The following is an 18,868-nucleotide window of genomic DNA, read 5'->3' as shown; positions in this document are numbered from 1 at the left end:
CTAGTCCTTTTCGCGATCCTTGTAAAACGAATCGAGAAAAGGATGTTTGAGGAGCTCCTTTGCCGTCTTTCTCTTTTCCGGTAACCAGTGGAGCATACAAGATGCGAAGTCGAGAAACGCCTCCTTCTCATTGCCCTCCAGTTCTGTCACCGTATCAGCCAGACTCTTCTCTGGATGAACAAGGTCCTTGCGGAGAATTTGGCCTGCCAAATACAGCGCCATGGGTTATTGCAGTCCTTACTATTGGCGATTTAGACAGTCGGGCAACTCACCATCATCATCAAAAAATGGGCCGCCCCAGAGCTTGTTCATGTTCCGGCACGCTTCACCACGTGGGCTTATCCACGGCTTGTCCACTAGATGTTCGCGAAAGAGTCTCTCTCGTGTGACTACTTCCTCAGGCGGATCACCAAGCAAAGCAACCATCTGGGCTAGGTGGACATGCGCATCATATTCCCCATCTTCGCCGGCCGGTCGGTCAAATAAGGTAGTGTCCTCCAAGAGGTTCCACATCTGCTAGATTGATTAGTTTTAATACTGGGGAAGGGGTACCATGGTGGAGAAGGCAATTCTACTTACGAGAAGTCCTAGGTTCCATATATCAACGCTATATGACCAAGGGCAGCCAAGCAACACCTCCGGGGCCCGGAAGCAGTGGGATTGGATGGGAGCAAGATGAGCAAATCCCTTTTCTAAACCGGGAAAGGCCAGGTTGAAATCAGCTAATTTAGGTAGTAACCTAGAACCTCGGAGAGGACCAAAGTCGCCTTGCGAGAGATACGTTACGCGCCCATCCTCAGGCCTGATATGCCTGGGCTGTGGGACTCTCTGTTGAAATCTGATAAAGTCTTCTAATACAGCATCATTCTCGATTGTAACCATGATGTTGTCGGCCTTGATATCTAAGAAGCCATTACATTATTAGGATTATAGGGACGAGGGTGCTGTATTTCAAAAGAAGAAGAAAAAAATTAACTTACCCGTGTGGATGAGCTTGCACTCTGTGTGCAAGTAGTCAACAGCTTGAAGAAGGCAGTAAATGAAAAATTTAAATAGCGCCGGTGCTAGCCTTTTCGTCCGTAACCTATGTTGGAGCTTGAAAAGGGTTTCTCTCGTCGGCTCGTATACAAGACAGAAGTGCATTCCACCCTGCCCCGGTAACTGAAACTCATCTCCAGGAATCCTGGTGAAGTCTATGCCCTCATGCGATGGATTGGCGTTGCAAATGATCTTTGAATTTTCCGTCTCCCTGCCAGGGTCAGTATCGAGCGCTGAAATTTTGATGCTGACGTAGCGCGGCACGTCCGACTTCCTCCATCGTTTGCTGTTCATGATGTTAGCTACTGATGTGCTAAGATAATTTGTGGAAGGTTACAACTTGAGGTTCTCTGCAAGCCATACCGTCGAGCCTGAGCCATAACCAAGCTTTGCGATTGTTTTGAACCTACCGTCCAATACCTGTCCCGGATGTGTCTGATGAAAATACTTCAACCGATCGCCTGGGAACAGCTCCTCGTCGATAAACTCATCAATGATGCAAGGTGCAGTTCCATATTGATTGACAGAGAAAAATAGCCAACGGGGCACTAATCTCCATGGCCGTTTCGATGCCACCGCTAACGCATTCGCCATCTTCGAGTTCGGCGCGTTTGTGAGCTCTCACGGCGCCTGGGTTGTGTGCGATGTCTTGTCAAGGGTCGAATGTGTCTTCGAAACGACGCGTTGGCAGGCAGCGCTTAATTATTTGGCCGATGTGCTCCACCGCCTGGTTACCCCTGGTCCGGGCCGGGCCAGTCCCACCCATCCGCGCTCTCTCAGATGAGCGTCGCCCTCATGGAAGCAGCAGCAAGGGCAATAATGCGGACTCCTCCCAGTATAGTCGGCACCCGCAAACTGGCCAGCTTTACCGTTATGCGGCGGATGGCACGGTGGTGTACTTGGATCCCAGTACCAAGAAGGAGTACTGTTATGATGACGAGGGGGAGGCTGCATGGCTCCGAAATGCTTGTCAGGCTCTGACGAGTCACAAAACTCTTGGGTAACCCGCTTCCCGTTCCTACCAAATAAAACTAGAATATCATCTTGGGAATCAGTCGATGGGGCTCCTTCGAGGGATCTTCCGACATCTCGGTGTCTTGTGAACCATCCGGTGACTGATAGAATGTCTGGCGAGAGCTCGACCATTATTTGCTATCGTTCAAAATACATCTGGGCTGATTTAGTGTAGACCGAAGCTGGAGATGAAATTGCCCGATCGAGGTAGTTAAAATAGTACCGTCTGTCCCATAACTGGAGAGACCTTGTTTGAGCGACCGATCAGCAACACGCCAAAGGTGCTGCTCGTCGACTTCTGCAACAAAGGTCAAGGCGAGGCTTTGACTGTCCCACTTTTGGCTTTCTTTTTTCTTCCTTTTTGAGTCTCAATCCTGCGTTGGGGACTCGGTCCATCAATGACGATGCTTTATTATGTATTATTGGTCTGAATTGTGCTTGTATGAGGCAGCCACCCGCCTAGCCTGTCTATTTGAATGATTGATACTTCGAGGTGGCTTGCATTTTTGGTGTGATGCTGGTGTTTATTTAGCACCAACACTTTGTCTTCAATGACACTCCCCGCAGCAACATCATGGAGCATTGACGTCCAGCGGGTGTTAATGAAATACAAGGAGTTCCAGCATGGCGAATAGGGCCGGTCTTGTACACTAGTATTGGCGAAACGTTTCTCGTCAAGTGTAACTTTTCGCGGCATGGATCAAGAGACCCGCCCCCAGCCGCTCACTGCACTAGTAAAACGATTGATACCCCCAAGACCAGGTCAGACCAGGCAGGGCAGGCCATGTCGTGGGGACAGCTCGAGGTACTTCGTACTTCGTAGTGAAGTCGGGTAGTCAGGTACAATTGTACACTACTTACTCTGGACTCCTTGGTTGGTACAAATCAAATTGTACATCTTCTCTTCGTCCTCATGTATAACACTGCATGTACTTTCGTGTACCACAATGCACCTTCACCCTGCCTTGAGTATTTGATATCTTCAGCCTGTCGTGTCATCAAATGTTGTCTAATGTCTCAAGACTCCCTTCGCAGCAATGTACGAAGTACAATACACAGAATACGTCGGCTCTACTTTAGAGGGTCTACATACGATTGATACCTCATAGCTCGCAGGATTGGCAACATGCTGCCGAACTTGCCCGCCCCACATAGGCAACCATGGGGTCGAGGGGTCGTTCCAGCCATGAGCCCAGTTCTCATTGATCAATGTTCTTGAATGGAATCATTCATTCGAACCTTGTGCTGCTACTTGTACTTCTTAGCTGTACCTGGTACACTACCTCGTACTTCGTACTCCTCGTTGTACCTGTGTACTGTGCTAGCTCAAACTGGCTCAAAACTGGCACATAACTTCTACACACTGACCACCTCCCACATTTTGACTCTCACCAACCACGCGGTCGCTCCAAGGTGCCCCAGCATCCTGCCGCAGAAACCTTGAACCTCTTAACTTCGTACTCCACTTCTTTCGACGATTTGATCCATCATACCAAAGGACAGAATCAGCACACAGCACAGGTTCAGCCCCATCGACGTCGACATCATCATCAGCTTCTCTTTGCCCCCAAACTCCCCCGCTAGAGCCTGCGATCCATCTCCACGTCCCGACGACGACAACGAGACCACAACACCGCGCTGATTGATTGGATTAATCTCCCGACGAATTTCTCTACGAAACACGCGATTATCTCCCATCTTCTGACAGCCCCAACTTACCTGGCGAGATGACCTGAAGGAGACACCCACGCTTGTGCCTTTTCTTGTTCTCTCCGCCACCTTCTCCGCTACCTCTACCGCTAATTACCTCTGCCTCGACCACTGCTGCCGTTGCCGCCGCTGCCTCTCGCATTTCGTGGGCCCCTCCCACTTCTTCTCGCCGCACCCATCTCTCAGCGCCGAAATATCGGAATCACGCTCTCCGTCGTTGCCGATCGATCTTCCTCGCTCGTCGACCCATTCTACCTCTTCGCTCGAGATGCTTCTTGACTCCAAACGACAGCAACCATGACTCGGAAGGACTCCAAGTCCTCCCGCTTTAGCTCGCTAACGGGCTCAAGCACCGATAGTGGTCGGTCAAATAGCACAATAAGGCCTTCGATATTCCACTCCTCGTCTTCCTCGTCGAGGAGAGCAGTCCCTATACGATTAAAGTTGGAAGAGAGTGGACTTTTAGCGTGAGCATTCTTTTTTTCTTTGTTTCGTGCACTCGTTTCTTCATGCAAATGGGAGCAAAGCTTCTCGGCTGGTGCCCTCCCCTGCCCTGTCCGGAATCCTAAAAATGCCAAGCCTGCCTCACAAGTGTCCTGTGCTTTGTCATTCCAAAGAGCTCCACGATGGCAGATGGCATATGCCAATGCCAATGTCACTGTTGCGCTGGTCCCTGCTACCCGAAGTGGTGCTTTTGCCTTTTGATGCTTGTGTTCTGCTCTCGTCCTTGCCCACTGGTCGTCATCGCATCCTATTTCTGTCCATCGTGGTCTATGATTCCAAAGCTTGTAGACTGCTGCTGACCCAACACTTCCTCTTTTAGTCGATCAAATTCAGTCGATGACCAGCAAGTGTCGCCTACCTCTACGAGCTTCAACCGCCGTCCGTCCTCCGCCTCGAGCGTATCGCTGCGTGATCGCAGGATGAGCGACCTGGCCAACTATCGTCAGGATCTCGCCGTTCTGGAGCCCGCCGGCTCGCGATCTTCTCGAAACAATCATGGCGCCCCGTCGGCTGGTCATTCTAACCTTGGCCAAGTAGCGCCCTGGGCGACTTCATCATCAAGTAACAATAACAACAACGTCACATCTCCTAACGTGCCCATGAGCTTCTATAATGATTCGAGCGACAGCGTTTCGGTCAGTTCCCACGCCTCGCCAAACTTCAACCCCCCCCCGAACTACCGTACCGGTACGAGCTCCGGTCCGAATTTGAACGTGCCTGATTCTCCTGATGCCGGTTATCCTGATGAGAGGCGCCCGTCGATCGCTAGCATCACGACGCTTAGCAGTCAAGGTTCGAAGAATAGCTTGGCTCGCGGCGGACTGCGGAAGCTCCAAGGGTTCTTCGGCGAAGAGTTTCCTGGATCAGACACTAGCCTCCCCCCGGCTGTCCCGCCAAAGGACAACCGGCCGCGGTCCTATAGCCATAGCCGGGGGCATCGGGATCGCAATTACTCCAACGCAACTGATCATACCCGTGATGCCTCGCCTTCTTCCTCGAGACCGCGAACTCCCGTACCCGCGCCCGAGGTTGTTCCCTTCCTTTACCAGGAGGCTGAGGTAAGCGCTTTGCTTTTTTGCTTTTCTTCTTCCTCTCTTCTCCACCACGATTAAGATCCTGCTTTGAAAAAAAGACGCGAGCAAAGACTGATCCGAAATATATAGGATATTGCACGATATGGCGAGGCGCCGGTTCGCGACATCTTGACCGGCCCTGACCGGGATCGATATATGAGTGAAGGCGGCGCATCTTCGCGAGAGCCCCCGAAAACTGCGTCATCTTCGAGATCCGGCCACTCCATCGTCCACCTCTCTGGTCACCATCACCGTCACAACAAGAGCAATGACGACCCACGGGCTCTTCGTCCCTCCATAACAAGAGAGGATTCTCTGCATGCGCCTCGGGACCGCGGTGGTTCGGCGGCTACGTACAGCGGCGCGAGATCCCGAGCTCATAGTCCTACACCCCCCGTGAAAGCGGGCTCGTTTGATGGGCAGACTTCGCCTGTCCACCCACCGAAGCGAAGTCTTCTTGGCCGCCTGCGGAGGAATAGGGAGAAAGATGAAGATGGGAACAAGTTGCGCGATCTCCCCAAGTCGAGCCGATCCCTCGCTTCGAAATCATCCCGACCCGAACTGAAGAGGACCGATTCTCCTGCTTCTAATTATACTATCGAAACTTTCGAGCCCCTCGAATTACGACCGGCGGCCCCCCGCGGTGCGACATTCAACAACAAATTCCCTTTCTCTTCCAAAAGGTCGAAAGCTCCCCGAACGTATGATGCGACCGACGAGGCGATCGGCCCTACGGACCAATACAAAGATGGAACCGTCTTCTATCTTGATACGGACCTGGGCGACATGGACGGTATCCTGAACCGACCCGCCGCGGCATTGACTCCGATGGATGAGACCGCCAGCACGAGACATGATAGCGAGCAGCTGGAGCCGGGTATCGTCAACGGCGCCTGGAATGCCCCTGACAGCTGGGCTGTTCGTCGCAATACCGAGGACAACTCGTACCACATTCCGGACGTCGACGAACTAGAGGCCCCGGCGAAGGGTGAGGGTGATATGCCGTACTGCATCCGTATTTTCAAGGCTGACGGTACCTTTACAACCCTCTCCGTACCGCTCGCATCCACAGTATCGGACGTGATCGATTCTATAGGCAAGAAGATGGGCATAGGAAGGGATGGCCTACCCAATTTCCACATCATCTTGCGCAAACGAGAGCTGGTGCGCATTCTCTCGGCCATGGAGCGACCGCTGATACTGCAGAAGCGCCTGCTGCAACAGTTTGGCTACGAGGATAGGGACAGGCTAGAAGAGGTTGGTCGCGAGGACAATAGTTACCTCTGTCGGTTCATGTTCCTCTCTGCCATGGAGAGCGAGTTCCGGCCCCAAGACTTTGGGCTGGGCCGCATGCAAAAGTTTAACAACGTCGACCTTTCTGGCCGCAACCTCTTCAACATTCCTCTATCGCTCTACCCCAAATCTGGCGAAATCGTGTCGCTCAATCTCTCGAGAAACCTGTCTCTCGATGTACCCCGAGATTTCATCCAGTCGTGTACAAATCTCAGAGATATCAAGTTCAACAACAATGAGGCACGCAAGCTGCCTCCGAGCTTGAGCCGCGCATCTAAGCTTACTTACCTCGACGTGTCGAACAATCGCCTGGAGCAGCTGGACAATGCCGAACTCGACAACCTTCCCGGCTTGCTCAAGCTGAATCTCGCCAATAACCGACTCAAGCGCCTTCCCTCCTACTTTGGCTTGCACAAGTCACTGCGCACTCTCAATATTTCCTCTAACTTCCTGGACGTCTTCCCCGACTTCTTGTGCGAGCTGGAGAGCTTGGTGGATCTCGATCTCAGCTTCAACTCGATAGCAAGCCTTCCCGATGACATTGGCAAGTTGAAGAACCTAGAACGGTTCGTGATTACGAACAACAGGCTTTCCAATGCGCTTCCCGACACCTTTAACGAGCTTCTGAGCCTGCGAGAGCTCGACATCAAGTATAATGCCATCACCAGCATCGACATCATCTCACAGCTGCCCAAGCTCGAGATTCTGTCGGCGGATCATAATTCGGTATCGCGCTTTATCGGCTCCTTTGAGACGCTGCGAACCCTCAAGCTGAACTCGAACCCGGTTACCAAGTTCGAGATTATGCAGCCTGTCTTAACGCTAAAGTCGTTGAACCTATCGAACGCCCAGCTTGCTAGTATTGACGAGTCGTTCCATCACATTCTCAACCTGGAACGTCTTATTCTCGATAAGAACTATTTCGTGTCCCTCCCGCCGCACATCGGTAAGCTCACTAGACTCGAGCACTTCAGCATCGCCCATAATACCGTCGGCACCCTCCCGCCGCAGATTGGATGCTTGACGGAGCTACGCCATCTCGACATCCGCGGCAACAACATTCGCAAGCTTCCGATGGAGATTTGGTGGGCGAACAAGCTTGAGGTTTTAAATGCCTCATCCAACGTGCTGGACAACTTCCCCAAGCCTGCTTCGAGAGCACCGCGGTTACCGGGTGAGGATGGAGGCCCTCCTGGCGCTGGAAGCAAGTATGGGTCTGTGTCTGGTACTGTCACGACGAAGCCGAGCATGGAAGACCTTAACGACCCGTCGCGACGGCCTAGTCAGGCATCGAGCACATTGTTGAGCGTCGGGCCGTCGCCGGTGCCCGGCGGACCGGACAGGAAGAATTCCATGGTGTCTGTTTATGGCAAAGGTGGCCGGAAAACGTCGGTTGTGTCTCGGTCGACGTCTGCCGGAACCGTGTCGACCGGCATGCCTTCAAGCGCAAGAAAGGATTCGAGTTTATCAACGAGACTTGCGAATACCTTTGCTGGATCACTTAGGGCTCTTCACCTGGCGGATAACCAGCTCGACGACGATGTCTTCGATCAGATTGTCCTGTTGCCAGAGCTTAGGGTCCTGAATCTATCTTACAATGAGATTGGCGACATGCCGCAGAGGCTAATTAAGAGCTGGCCTCAGCTGGTTGAGCTGTATCTCTCGGGTAACGAGCTGACGACCCTTCCGGCGGATGACCTCGAAGAAACCAGTCTTCTTCAGGTCCTTCACATCAACGCCAACAAGTTTACGAACTTGCCTGCGGACATTTCGAGGGCGAAGAAACTTGCAGTGTTTGACTGCGGAAGCAACTATCTCAAGTACAACATTTCCAACGTCCCCTACGACTGGAACTGGAACCTCAACCCCGAACTGAGATTCCTCAACTTGTCCGGCAACAAGAGGCTGGAGATCAAGCAGACCGTGAATCAGCGGGATCATTACTCTATGAACGGCGAACAGTATGCCGACTTCAACCGCTTGCAAAACTTGCGTGTCCTTGGCCTTATGGATGTCACTCTAACCCAACCGCGCATCCCTGATCAGAGCGAGGACCGCCGTGTGCGAACCTCGGGATCGATGGCTGGACATCTACCGTATGGTATGGCCGATACTTTGGGTAAGAACGAGCATTTATCGACCGTCGATTTGGTAGTGCCGCGCTTCAATTCGTCAGACTCGGAAATGCTGTTGGGCTTGTTCGACGGACAGGCTCTGTCGAATGGCGGGTCAAAGATTGCCAAGTTCCTACACGAAAACTTTGGCCGTATCCTCACGACTGAGTTGAAGTTGCTAAGGACGTGGATCGGGGAGACACCTGTGGATGCGCTTCGCCGAGCCTTCTTGTCGCTAAACAAGGACCTCGCCACCATTGCTACGCAACATATTGACGAACGTTCGCGGTCTTTCAAGACCATGCGCAGTATGTCGCAGCCGGCGCCTCTTGTTTTGAGCACCGAAGACTTGAACTCGGGTGGTGTGGCGACAATCCTCTACCTTCAGGGCATGGAGCTGTATGTGGCCAACGTTGGCGACGCGCAGGCGATGCTTATCACGGAGGGTACACATAAGATTCTCACCCGGAAGCACGACCCTGCCGAACCGAGCGAGCGACAACGTATTCGAGAAGCGGGCGGCTGGGTCTCTAGGCATGGACTTCTCAATGACCAGCTCGAGGTTTCGCGAGCCTTCGGATACGTCAACCTTATGCCGGCGGTACAGGCTGCACCGCACGTCAGCCACATCACTATCCGAGAGCAGGATGATATTATCCTGCTAGCTACGAGGGAGCTCTGGGAGTACCTGTCCCCCGGTCTCGTCGTCGACGTGACCAGGGCCGAGCGGCGGGACTTGATGAGGGCTGCCCAGAAGCTCCGAGATCTTGCCATCGCCTACGGCGCTACAGGCAAGATCATGGTGATGATGATCAGCGTGGCCGATCTGAAACGACGAGTGGAGAGGTCGCGCGGCCGGCCTAGCATGCTGTGGCCGTCGGGCCTGCCGGAGGACATGCAGATGCAGGCAACCAAGCGGTCCAAGAAGAAGGGCGACGTCCTCGACTCTACGCTACAACGCCTCGAGGCCGAGATTCCTGCACCTATCGGCAACGTCTCTATCGTTTTTACGGACATCAAGAACTCTACCACGCTATGGGAGATGTATCCCTCGGCTATGCGCTCAGCCATCAAGCTGCATAACGAAGTCATGCGAAGGCAGCTTCGGCACATTGGCGGATACGAGGTCAAGACTGAAGGAGATGCTTTTATGGTGTCGTTCCCGACTGCAACGTCGGCCTTATTGTGGTGTTTTGCCGTGCAGATGCAGCTTCTCGAAGTCAACTGGCCGGCGGAAGTTGTCAATTCTCTCTCAGGACAGGCTATGTTCGACAAGGACGGCAGCCTCATTTTTAAGGGTCTCTCGGTTCGAATGGGTATCCATTTCGGAGAGACTGTCAGCGAGACCGATCCGGTGACGCGCCGAATGGACTACTTCGGTCCCATGGTCAACAAAGCCTCGCGTATCTCTGCGGTCGCCGACGGCGGCCAAATTACCGTCTCATCAGACTTTATCTCGGAGATCCAGCGCTGTCTCGAGAACTACCAAGACACCGACCGGAACGGATCGGCCAGCACAGAAGAAGACTTCGAAGACGAGACGTTCGCGGCGTCGATTCGCAAAGACCTCCGCGCCCTCAGCTCGCAGGGCTTCGAGGTCAAGGAAATGGGTGAGAAGAAGCTCAAGGGCCTCGAAAACCCCGAGGTCGTCTACTCGCTGTACCCGCACGCGCTCGTCGGACGCATCGAGTACCACCAGATGCACGAGCGACAAGAGTCGGCGGGCGCCTACGAGAAGCAGCTCACGGCGTCTGTCATGGGCAGCGCGGGCCCCTTCGCCGTGGATCCGGAGATGGTGTGGGAGCTCTGGAGGGTCAGCCTACGGCTCGAGATGCTGTGCAGCTCGCTCGAAGGCGGGGCGAGCCCGAAGCCGCCGGTGGTGGATGTCTTGGAGAAGATGAAGCTTCGTGGTGGGGATGTGACGGAGGGGTTCTTGATTCACTTTTTCGAGCACCAAGTGAGCCGAATCGAGGTGAGTATTTTTACCTGGAGGGAAAAGAAGAAGGAATTTGTTTATGACGTGTTACTGACCTTGTTTTTTCCTTCTAGACCTGCGTCAATACCATTGCGATGCGTCACCTTGCTGCAGGTGGCGGCAGGATCAACAGGCTTCAGGATCTCCAGGGATCTTTCCCGAGCGTCCTTGATAGTCTCAAGGAGCAGCTTCTCGAGCTGCAGGAGTATAGGGCTAAGTTTGGGCCGCTTAAGAGGCAGAACCGAAGGCCGGACTCTATTGAGGTGGAAGAAGTTGATGGTGAAGATGAAGATGAGGATGAGGGAAGCGATACGGAATCGGGGTAGTCTGGTGGGAAGAGGAAGAAGGAGAGTTGAAAGCGATTCGGGTTAGGAAAAAAAGAGGAGTTCTTGTTTCCTTTTTTTTTTATGCTCTTCCTCGATGCGATGGCGTATAATAGCGAAGGGGTCAATATTGGGCTGCGTTTGTTTCTCTCACTAACGGCGGCGGGAATGTTATATCTTTTCTTGGAAACTTGGAATGGGGTTTTTTTGTCTTGTTTTTTTTTAACCCATGTTTTCGGAAGCCCTTTTTCATTCCTCGGGTCTTGCCTTTTTCTTCTTCTTTTTTGCACCTTATACTTTCACTTCATGTTGTACTAATGACGGGGTGTGTTGGTATGGAGCTTGGGAAAAGGGAATAAGTTTGTATGGATATTTTTGTGTCCTTTTTTTTTTTTTCTTGTTAGGGAATTGGAAGGGAAGGGAATGAGGTTCCCTGGTTATTATAGCTTTTTTTTTTTATATATATTATGAGGAACTGGAAGGGGGGGAGAATGAGATGGCTTTGGAATGATGTCCGTTTTTGTCTTTTCTGCTTGGTGCTATGAGATCTTTGGATGGTTAGGAATGTCTTTTTAGGGGTTGTTCTGGTCTCGGTCATCTGTGATGATCGGAATTGGGGTTCCTTTTATCTCTCTTTGGCTTTTGGGGAGTCCTTGAGGGTAGAAGAGCATTGTCTTTTGAAACCTAGGTAGCGACTGGGTTGGGGATGCTTTCTGCGCCTAAGAGTTGTCCATTCTTGAAAGGAGGACTGCTCTTCTCAACGTCTGGGTAGATTTTGTATAGCCTTCCCGATACCATTCATCAAACGATATGACAATCTTACCACCTAGAATCGAATCCGTGAGAGTCAAATAGCTGCCCAGGTATCCATCCCATAACCCTCAAATTCAACGCGCATAATCGTACAAGAAAAGAAAGTATCAAATCCCTCCGAAACCTCCCATCTCCCTACACCCCAAAGCTCCCGCTCGGTTTAGCCCCCGAACTCTCCCGCCTCCCCAACACCTTGATCCTCGGCACCATCCTCGGCCCAACCCACCAACCCCCCGTAGCCAGCCTAACCCAATGCCTCAACCACGCGACCTCCTCGCCCTTCCCCACTAGATGTCCCCTAACCTTCGCATCGTGGGGATCCACGTCGCGCGGTTTAAGGATCTCCAGACCGGAGAGGCCCTCTACGACGGCGAGGGTCTCCCACGAGCCGCTCGGGGGAGTGGTACCGGTCTCGACAAGGAGGTAATCGAAGGAGTTCCAAAATTCCGGGTCCTTTAGGGTCTCTTCGTCTTCGGTCTTGTCGAAGCGCACGGTTACGCCGTTAGGCTGCTTAGATCCGTAGGGTACACCATAAGGATTCGTAGTGAAGAGCGTCAGCCCCGTCATGCAGGTAAAAACGTCGGCGTGCACGGAGACGTCGGAGCGGGGGTCGTTGGCGAGGACGTCTGCGAGGTGCGACAGGGCGTCTCCGCCGGGGTAGTTTAGCGATGAGAAGAGAAGCATAGCGGAGGAGGCGAGTGTGGTCGCGAGCACAGAGAGGACGAGCGCGAGCGTCATGAGGCGCGCAATGGTGGATTTCGCCGCGCGAAGGGACAGCGTGGATGCGCCCAGCGAAGCGGTGGCGGTGAGGGGTGGCGAGACGTAGAAGATGAAGCGGGTTTCCTTGTGCGGTTGCAGGGAGTAGATGGCTACGAATAAGAGGCTGGGGACGAGGAGAGAGCGCGCGGCGCGGGATGTGGCGGGGTTAAAGACGGCTAGCGGGATGAGCACGAGTAGGGCGTACGGGTTGAGGATGATGCGCGGGATGGCGGAGGTGAAGTAGTAATGCCAGGGGGAAACGCCCCAGTCGGACGAGGAGCCCAGGATGGCGTTGAAGTAGAACCCCCAGAGTTCGGGCCAGAGGGGCTTTTGCCAGAAGTACGAGTCGATGGGGACGGATACGGCGAGGGCCACGAAGGAGGAGATGATGAAAGGCTGGATAAGATTGATGAGGTTCGTTTGGCCCGTTAAGAGGAGGTAGAGGCCTGTGGTGCCGAGGAGGATGGCTAGCTCGGCGCGGAAGATGATGGCTGAGAAGACGAGGAGGGTGATGGCTAGTCTCTGGCGTCGGGGGGCTTCCTTGGCTTCTTTCGGAGGCAAGAGGAATGAAAATGCCAGGGTAGCTTTATTTGTTTCTGAGGTTAACACTTTTGTCGTGTGGTGGAAACGAAGAAGAAGAAAAGAGGTTAATAACTCACTCAGTCCAAAGGCAAACATGTTCGGCAACGTCCTCGACGCATAAAACATGACATGAAACTGACTACTCAACAACATCACAAACCAACACCCCGCCCACCCCCCAAAAGCCCTCCTCACCCCCCTCGCAAACACCACCAAACACCCCGCATTGAAAAGTCCCAGCACTGCCCTCACGACGAACTGCGCGCGATGGAACCCCAGCACGGCCACGAGCGTCTGCGACACGCCCGCCAGGAGCAAGGGGCCGATGAAGGAGCGCGGCACGGCCCCCGGGAAGGTGAGGTGGTCATAGGACTCGCGCAAGCGCGTGTTGATGTCTGTGGTGGGCGTGCCGTAGACGAGGATGTCGTGGGCGGCTTGGATGGAGAAGGATTCTTCGACTTTGGTGGAGGGGGCGAGGAGGAGGTGGATGAGGACGGTGAGTGGGATGAGGTATTCTGCGGTTTTGGGTTAGCCTTTGGGGAGGAGGGAAGCGGCGGGAAGGGAATCTGGGAGAGGCAGTGTTGGGTCTCGGACCTAAGTGCATCATTTTGAGGAAGTTGATTTATGATTTTGGGTATTCCCGGTTGAAGGTGGTTATGGTGATGTATAATAGTGCTTCGAGCTGTGGTTCACATGGGACTGGACGGATGAGCCTCCAAGGGGAAGCTACCTGGCACTATTGATACTATTGATAGCTCCGAACCCCAGGGATGAATTGAAAAGAAGGACTGAGATAAACAAATAATCACAAGTAGTGAGGAAAGGATGAGTAATTGCCCCCCTCTCAACCTTTCTCCTCACAATTCCCTGCTGAGTGGACGATGGATGAGGTTGGGATGTCTGTTTTGTGAGAGTGAGACTGTACGGGCGAGGCGAGGTTGTTGTGAAACAGCTGTTGGCTGTAGACAGCTGCCAATTCTGGGAGTTGCCAGGTGCCGACACTGTCCATGTTTATATCATAGCCAGCCGAGAAACTCAACGATGTCGTCTCTCAAACGTCGTCTCTCAAACGTCGTCTCTCAAAGGGGTCGAAATCACGAACATAGCTTGGAACTTTTGATTTCTTTTGAGAGCAAAGGTTGACAACACTGGGTATATTATATCAACGCTTCGCGGCAACATATCCCGCCTTAGAATGGTTCTCTTTCGAACATTCCAAACATCATCCCCTTCCACTCATATTCCTCAGGTATATTGATCAACACCTCGGGCGCCTCTGATAGTGCGCTTCGTCTTCAAGCTCCACCTCCTTGCCCATAATGCCCTCAATACGGGCTGAAGACCTCACTAAATATCGATATCCCCCCCCCCCCCAAAAAAAAACATTCACATCTCTTCGCCTCCCCACTCTCACAAGTATTCCGCCCATAGATTAGAGTAATATTTTGTCTTTTTTTTTGTTCTTCGTCATCTTCTTCTTCCTCCTCTTAGTCCCCTTCTTCTCCTCCCCGCCATCTCTCGATATCGATAACTGAATGCTTCACAAAAAAGCAAAAGGCTCCTCGACGGGGGAATCAGAATAAAAAAAAGAAATCGTACAAAAAACTTTCCAACCAGGGGTATACCACCAAAAAGGTTCGCCTCCACCCCGTTTTTCTCTGTCCAAATCAGCCGAGCCACATGCGCTTAACCTATGCTTGAAAATACCGAGCGTCTAGCAACAAAATCGAAGACCAACTCACGTAACCCACATCTTCCTCCATCTACTTCATCTTACATTTCCTGATCGTCGCTATCATCATCGGGCACTTCGTGTCGTTTTGCTCTTTAAAACCAAACATGTGGAGGAAAAGAAACTTAAAAGGGAAGAGAAAGAATAAGAAGAAAAAAAAATGCTCGCGCTATGATAAGACGTTGCTACTCTTTTTCCGCCCTATTCCAAACGTAAACCGGTCCTTGAGCTTGTCGTGCCTATCATGCTTGTCGTGCTTGTCGTGTCTGTCGTGCTTTTCGTGCTTTTCGTGCGCAAGGGTTGGCGTTAGGGGTGCGCTATCCCCATTCGTCATCGGCTCTCCCTGGAGGGTACTCGAGCTCTCTCCCGCATCCTTTTCCTTGTTCAAAAACATGAAGCTCTTCTTCGTCATCATCGACCGACTACCGCGAGATGATCGGTTAAGGAACGAGTTGGACAGCATCCCCTCTTTGAACGAGTTCGACAACATCCCTTCTTTTCCTTTCTTCTCCTCCGCTCTGCTGAGTTCCGTCGTTTTGCGCACGTTTTCTTGCTCGGCTTTTAGTCGCTCCTTCGCCTCTTTGCGCTGCTTCTCATCAAGCTTCGCCGCATGCTTCCTGGCCTTCTCCGCCGCCTTTTCCGCCGCCTCCGCCTCTTTCTTTTCCCGTTTTAGTTCCTCCTTCGTCTTTGATACCTCCAGCTTAGTCGTCGTCGGCGTGGCTGTCGCGGTCAACGGGGTTGCTGGGGTAAGAGGTGGTGCGGGTACCGAAATAGGATTGCTAGTAGTAATCGTTGAAGGGATGGGCTCGGTATACGAATGAACTAGCGGCGGTAACGTATCGCCGTCAAGCTCGGCGCTAGCCGGTTGAGGCTCGTGCTTGATCGGATGTGCTCCGTTGGCACCATTCGCAACGCCATTTTCCTGCGCCGGCACGTCGCAAGCTGCCTTGTCGTTGCTAATTATAAGGTCGTCAAAGCCTTCCGCCTCCTGCTCGGCTCGGACTTTTTCAAACGTCGTCTCCTGATAAAATAATACATAGGCGCAAGCCATTCCGGGCTTGTCGCCAAAGAAATTCCTCACAAAGTGTTTATCGACAGGCTCAACCATCTCGTCATCGAACAGGAGCCAGCCGCGATCCTTCGTCTTGATAACCGACACATAGTGGCCATGATATGCATTGCCGCCGATATGCACCACTACCGCATAGAGCTCGTACAGCCTGTCGGGATCTTCGGCGTCATCCGTCGTGTTGAAGAGTCGCAAATGATAAGGATACACTACACGGTGGAAGAGTTTTTGCAACCTACTATAGTCTTCGGTATACTTGAACCGCTTCAGATGGAACGCGAGCACTTTCGGAAGCTTGTGAATCTTCATCCGCTTCTCCGCCTCCTGGAGGCCGCCGCAGTGATCGCAGTGAAATTTGTTGCGCTCGCAGAGCATTTCCTCGGCCGAGAACTTGCCAAGGCAAGACGTTACCGATGTGTGCTCCTCCAGATCAATAGAGAGGTCAAGGAAAGTTTCGTCTCTTTGCGATGTCGTCTCGCAGGTCAGGCACTTAGTTTCCGAAGTTAAGACTCCTTCAAAGATATCGTGGACCCATCCCGTAGATGCTAGCTTGGAGTTCCCATTCGTCACTACGGTAGGTGAGCTGACTGCCACCGCCGTCGACTCCGCTAAAGCGCCACTGCCTATCTGCTTTGCGAGCTCCCTCTCGCGTGTACGCTTCGCATTCGCCTCGACATTGGATATTACGTCGTTCAACACCAAACCATAGAACTCGTGGGCGTCCTGGTGCATCGAGTTTCGAAACATCTCATTATCGCGCTTGAAGATTTCGAGGAAGCGCTGAGGGCTCAACACGCCGGTTCGGGTTTGGCTCTCGAGTAAAGCGAGAAATATATCCTTGAGACCTGTAAATGTGCACTCCTCCATCCCGTAGGCGGTCGTATTCTCGTGCGACACTTCTAAAATCGGCCCCTTCATCATAGCCTGCTTCTTCTTATACTCGGGCGAATCGGGCTTGTCCTCTGGTCGTGTGCCCGGCTGGTTGGGGCCTCCAGCTCCGCTGACCTGACGGCGCTTAGTTGAATCGGACGATGTGGATCCCTTCTTATTCGGAGGCTGTGTCGCGCTTCCGTTCAAAGGTGGTCTCATGGTAACGTTGACCTTTGGTCGCACGCCATTCGTATAGTCTTCGACGGGTGGATAATTTACGACGTGGTTGCGAAACGCTTCCGAGTAGTATAGTGCCTGCACAATGGAATTGCAATAGCTGTACGAGGGCACGCAAGCATCTCACGTGTTAGTTACTTCCGGCGTCCACGAGTGGAGGAAAAAGGAGGTTTCGAGTAGTACCATGTATTGCCAAACTGATCTCGAAAACGTCTGTTAGCTGAAAATTAAGAACCGGGCCTACTTCTCTGCCTAGCAAAGAAGCACAGGGAGATAACGTTGGGCCAATTGCAACAGGGCCAGAGGGGAGTCGACATACGTTTTCTAGGCCGAAGAACTTGTCAGTTCCGTCTTTTCGTAGAGGGCCGGCATTTTGGAGCATCTTTTCTAAGGGAGTAAGTTCGGGAGGCGGTTCCTCCTTCTTCTTGCTGGCAGACTCTTTGCCGCCGGGCGCTGACGTCCCCTAGTAGCACAACATTCCACATCAGCGAAGGGGTCGAAGTCACGGTCAAGGAGGAGAGGCCGGGAGAGGTTTGGTGTCATATCGGTAAGGCACAGAGAGAGAGAGAGAGAAGTAGCCTGAAATACGGCGACAGTTCGGCTGGCGCTTGAGGGTCGACCGAGGTATGGCATCTTGTCGCGAGGCATGGATGTGTACACAACGGCGAGTATACTAGGGAACGGCAGCTAGGAGCGAAGGGCCTTACCACGCTTGTTCCTTTAAATTTGGTGAAGAAAGACATATTCGTCGGACGTTTTGCCTGCTCGAGGCAGGCTCGACGGTTGTGGATTGGGGTCGGGGGCAGCCGCGGTTTCGAGGTGATCAAAGGTTCGTTTGTGTCGAGGTACGAAAGGTATGAAGGGTGTTATGACAGAGGGCGGGTCCCTCAGCGACGGGAAATACGATGAAGAACGGGTATCATCCGAGGAAATCGAGGATAATGATTGGACGCTGCTGCACTGATAAAGTAAATCGTCAAGAATGGTGAACGATATGAGGCGAGGCTAGGCTTCGAGAAATCGCGTGCTCGAAGGGCGGACTCGGTTGGTGGTAGGCGAAGATGAGGATTCGAGGGCTGAAGAAAGGGAACCAGGTCGAGAAGCCTATTAAGTCAAGCTACATGGCTTAGTAGCTATGCGACGTGCAGAGCGATGCAGTAATTGGAACGTGCAGCAATTGAGAGCTGATTAGAGGGTGGTGGGCATGAGGGAGGGGCGACAGACCACGGCGACGGGTGGTGTTGGCGTAGGCGTGGGGTTCATTGAGGGTTTTTGTTCTCGTTGGGGGAGCGGGCTTGCCGGGAATGCTGTGCAGGACACAAACGAAGGGAGGAGTTTATAATACAACGGATTCGGGAGAGAGAGAAAAGCACATACCATAAATACGACGATAAATGCAAAGCCACCAAAAAAGAACCCCAGAGAGAAGAGGGAAGAGCAGAGTAAAAACAGAAAAATAAAATCAAGAGTTTCCAAAGGGCTAAATTATTGAGGGACGGCTCGAGAGGATAAAAAGGAAATAGAAACCGGCGTGGCAGAAAAGGGAGTCGATCAATGCTACATGTACTCAAAGCGGTTGGTGTTTTGGGGGAGGCACTGGATTTTTGCGCAAGGTTCCCGATGTTGCGTTCCTCTTGTCGTCCTGTCCTCCTGTCGAATCCATGGGCCTAACGGACGCCTGGAATGGGAGAGAAATGTACCAAGTAGTGTAATCCAATTGGGGGGGAAATGCGAGGCACAGGAGTAGTAAAGATGCCCGTTA

General features: G+C 52.6%; 4 protein-coding genes across 4 annotated transcripts; 1 reads left to right on the top strand and 3 right to left on the bottom strand.

The window, feature by feature from the left end:
• Positions 1–1,332, bottom strand: SAPIO_CDS0784 (Protein kinase domain protein; the record flags this gene model as incomplete). The annotated part of the gene is made up of 4 exons (XM_016783489.1): positions 1–203; positions 273–516; positions 580–902; positions 981–1,332. The coding sequence occupies 4 exons, from the start codon at positions 1,330–1,332 to the stop codon at positions 1–3; spliced, it is 1,122 nt and encodes a 373-aa protein (XP_016646255.1).
• Positions 1,333–4,059: 2,727 nt separating this feature from the next.
• On the top strand, positions 4,060–11,047 carry SAPIO_CDS0783 (Adenylate cyclase; the record flags this gene model as incomplete). The annotated part of the gene is made up of 4 exons (XM_016783488.1): positions 4,060–4,127; positions 4,586–5,324; positions 5,430–10,718; positions 10,796–11,047. The coding sequence occupies 4 exons, from the start codon at positions 4,060–4,062 to the stop codon at positions 11,045–11,047; spliced, it is 6,348 nt and encodes a 2,115-aa protein (XP_016646254.1).
• Positions 11,048–11,992: 945 nt separating this feature from the next.
• SAPIO_CDS0782 (Alg9-like mannosyltransferase) lies at positions 11,993–13,805 on the bottom strand (the record flags this gene model as incomplete). The annotated part of the gene is made up of 3 exons (XM_016783487.1): positions 11,993–13,200; positions 13,276–13,713; positions 13,793–13,805. 3 exons carry the CDS (start codon positions 13,803–13,805, stop codon positions 11,993–11,995), a joined length of 1,659 nt encoding a protein of 552 aa, XP_016646253.1.
• A 1,294-nt stretch (positions 13,806–15,099) lies between these two features.
• Positions 15,100–17,739, bottom strand: SAPIO_CDS0781 (putative ubiquitin carboxyl-terminal hydrolase creB; the record flags this gene model as incomplete). Its single annotated transcript, XM_016783486.1, has 3 exons — positions 15,100–17,184; positions 17,426–17,569; positions 17,701–17,739. The coding sequence occupies 3 exons, from the start codon at positions 17,737–17,739 to the stop codon at positions 15,100–15,102; spliced, it is 2,268 nt and encodes a 755-aa protein (XP_016646252.1).
• Between the last annotated feature and the right edge of the window lie 1,129 nt (positions 17,740–18,868).

Source organism: Scedosporium apiospermum, assembly GCF_000732125.1.
Source record: "Scedosporium apiospermum strain IHEM 14462 chromosome Unknown SEQ_SAPIO_0033, whole genome shotgun sequence".
Classification (NCBI taxonomy): Eukaryota; Fungi; Ascomycota; class Sordariomycetes; order Microascales; family Microascaceae; genus Scedosporium; species Scedosporium apiospermum.
This window is presented reverse-complemented; position numbering and strand designations above follow the sequence as displayed.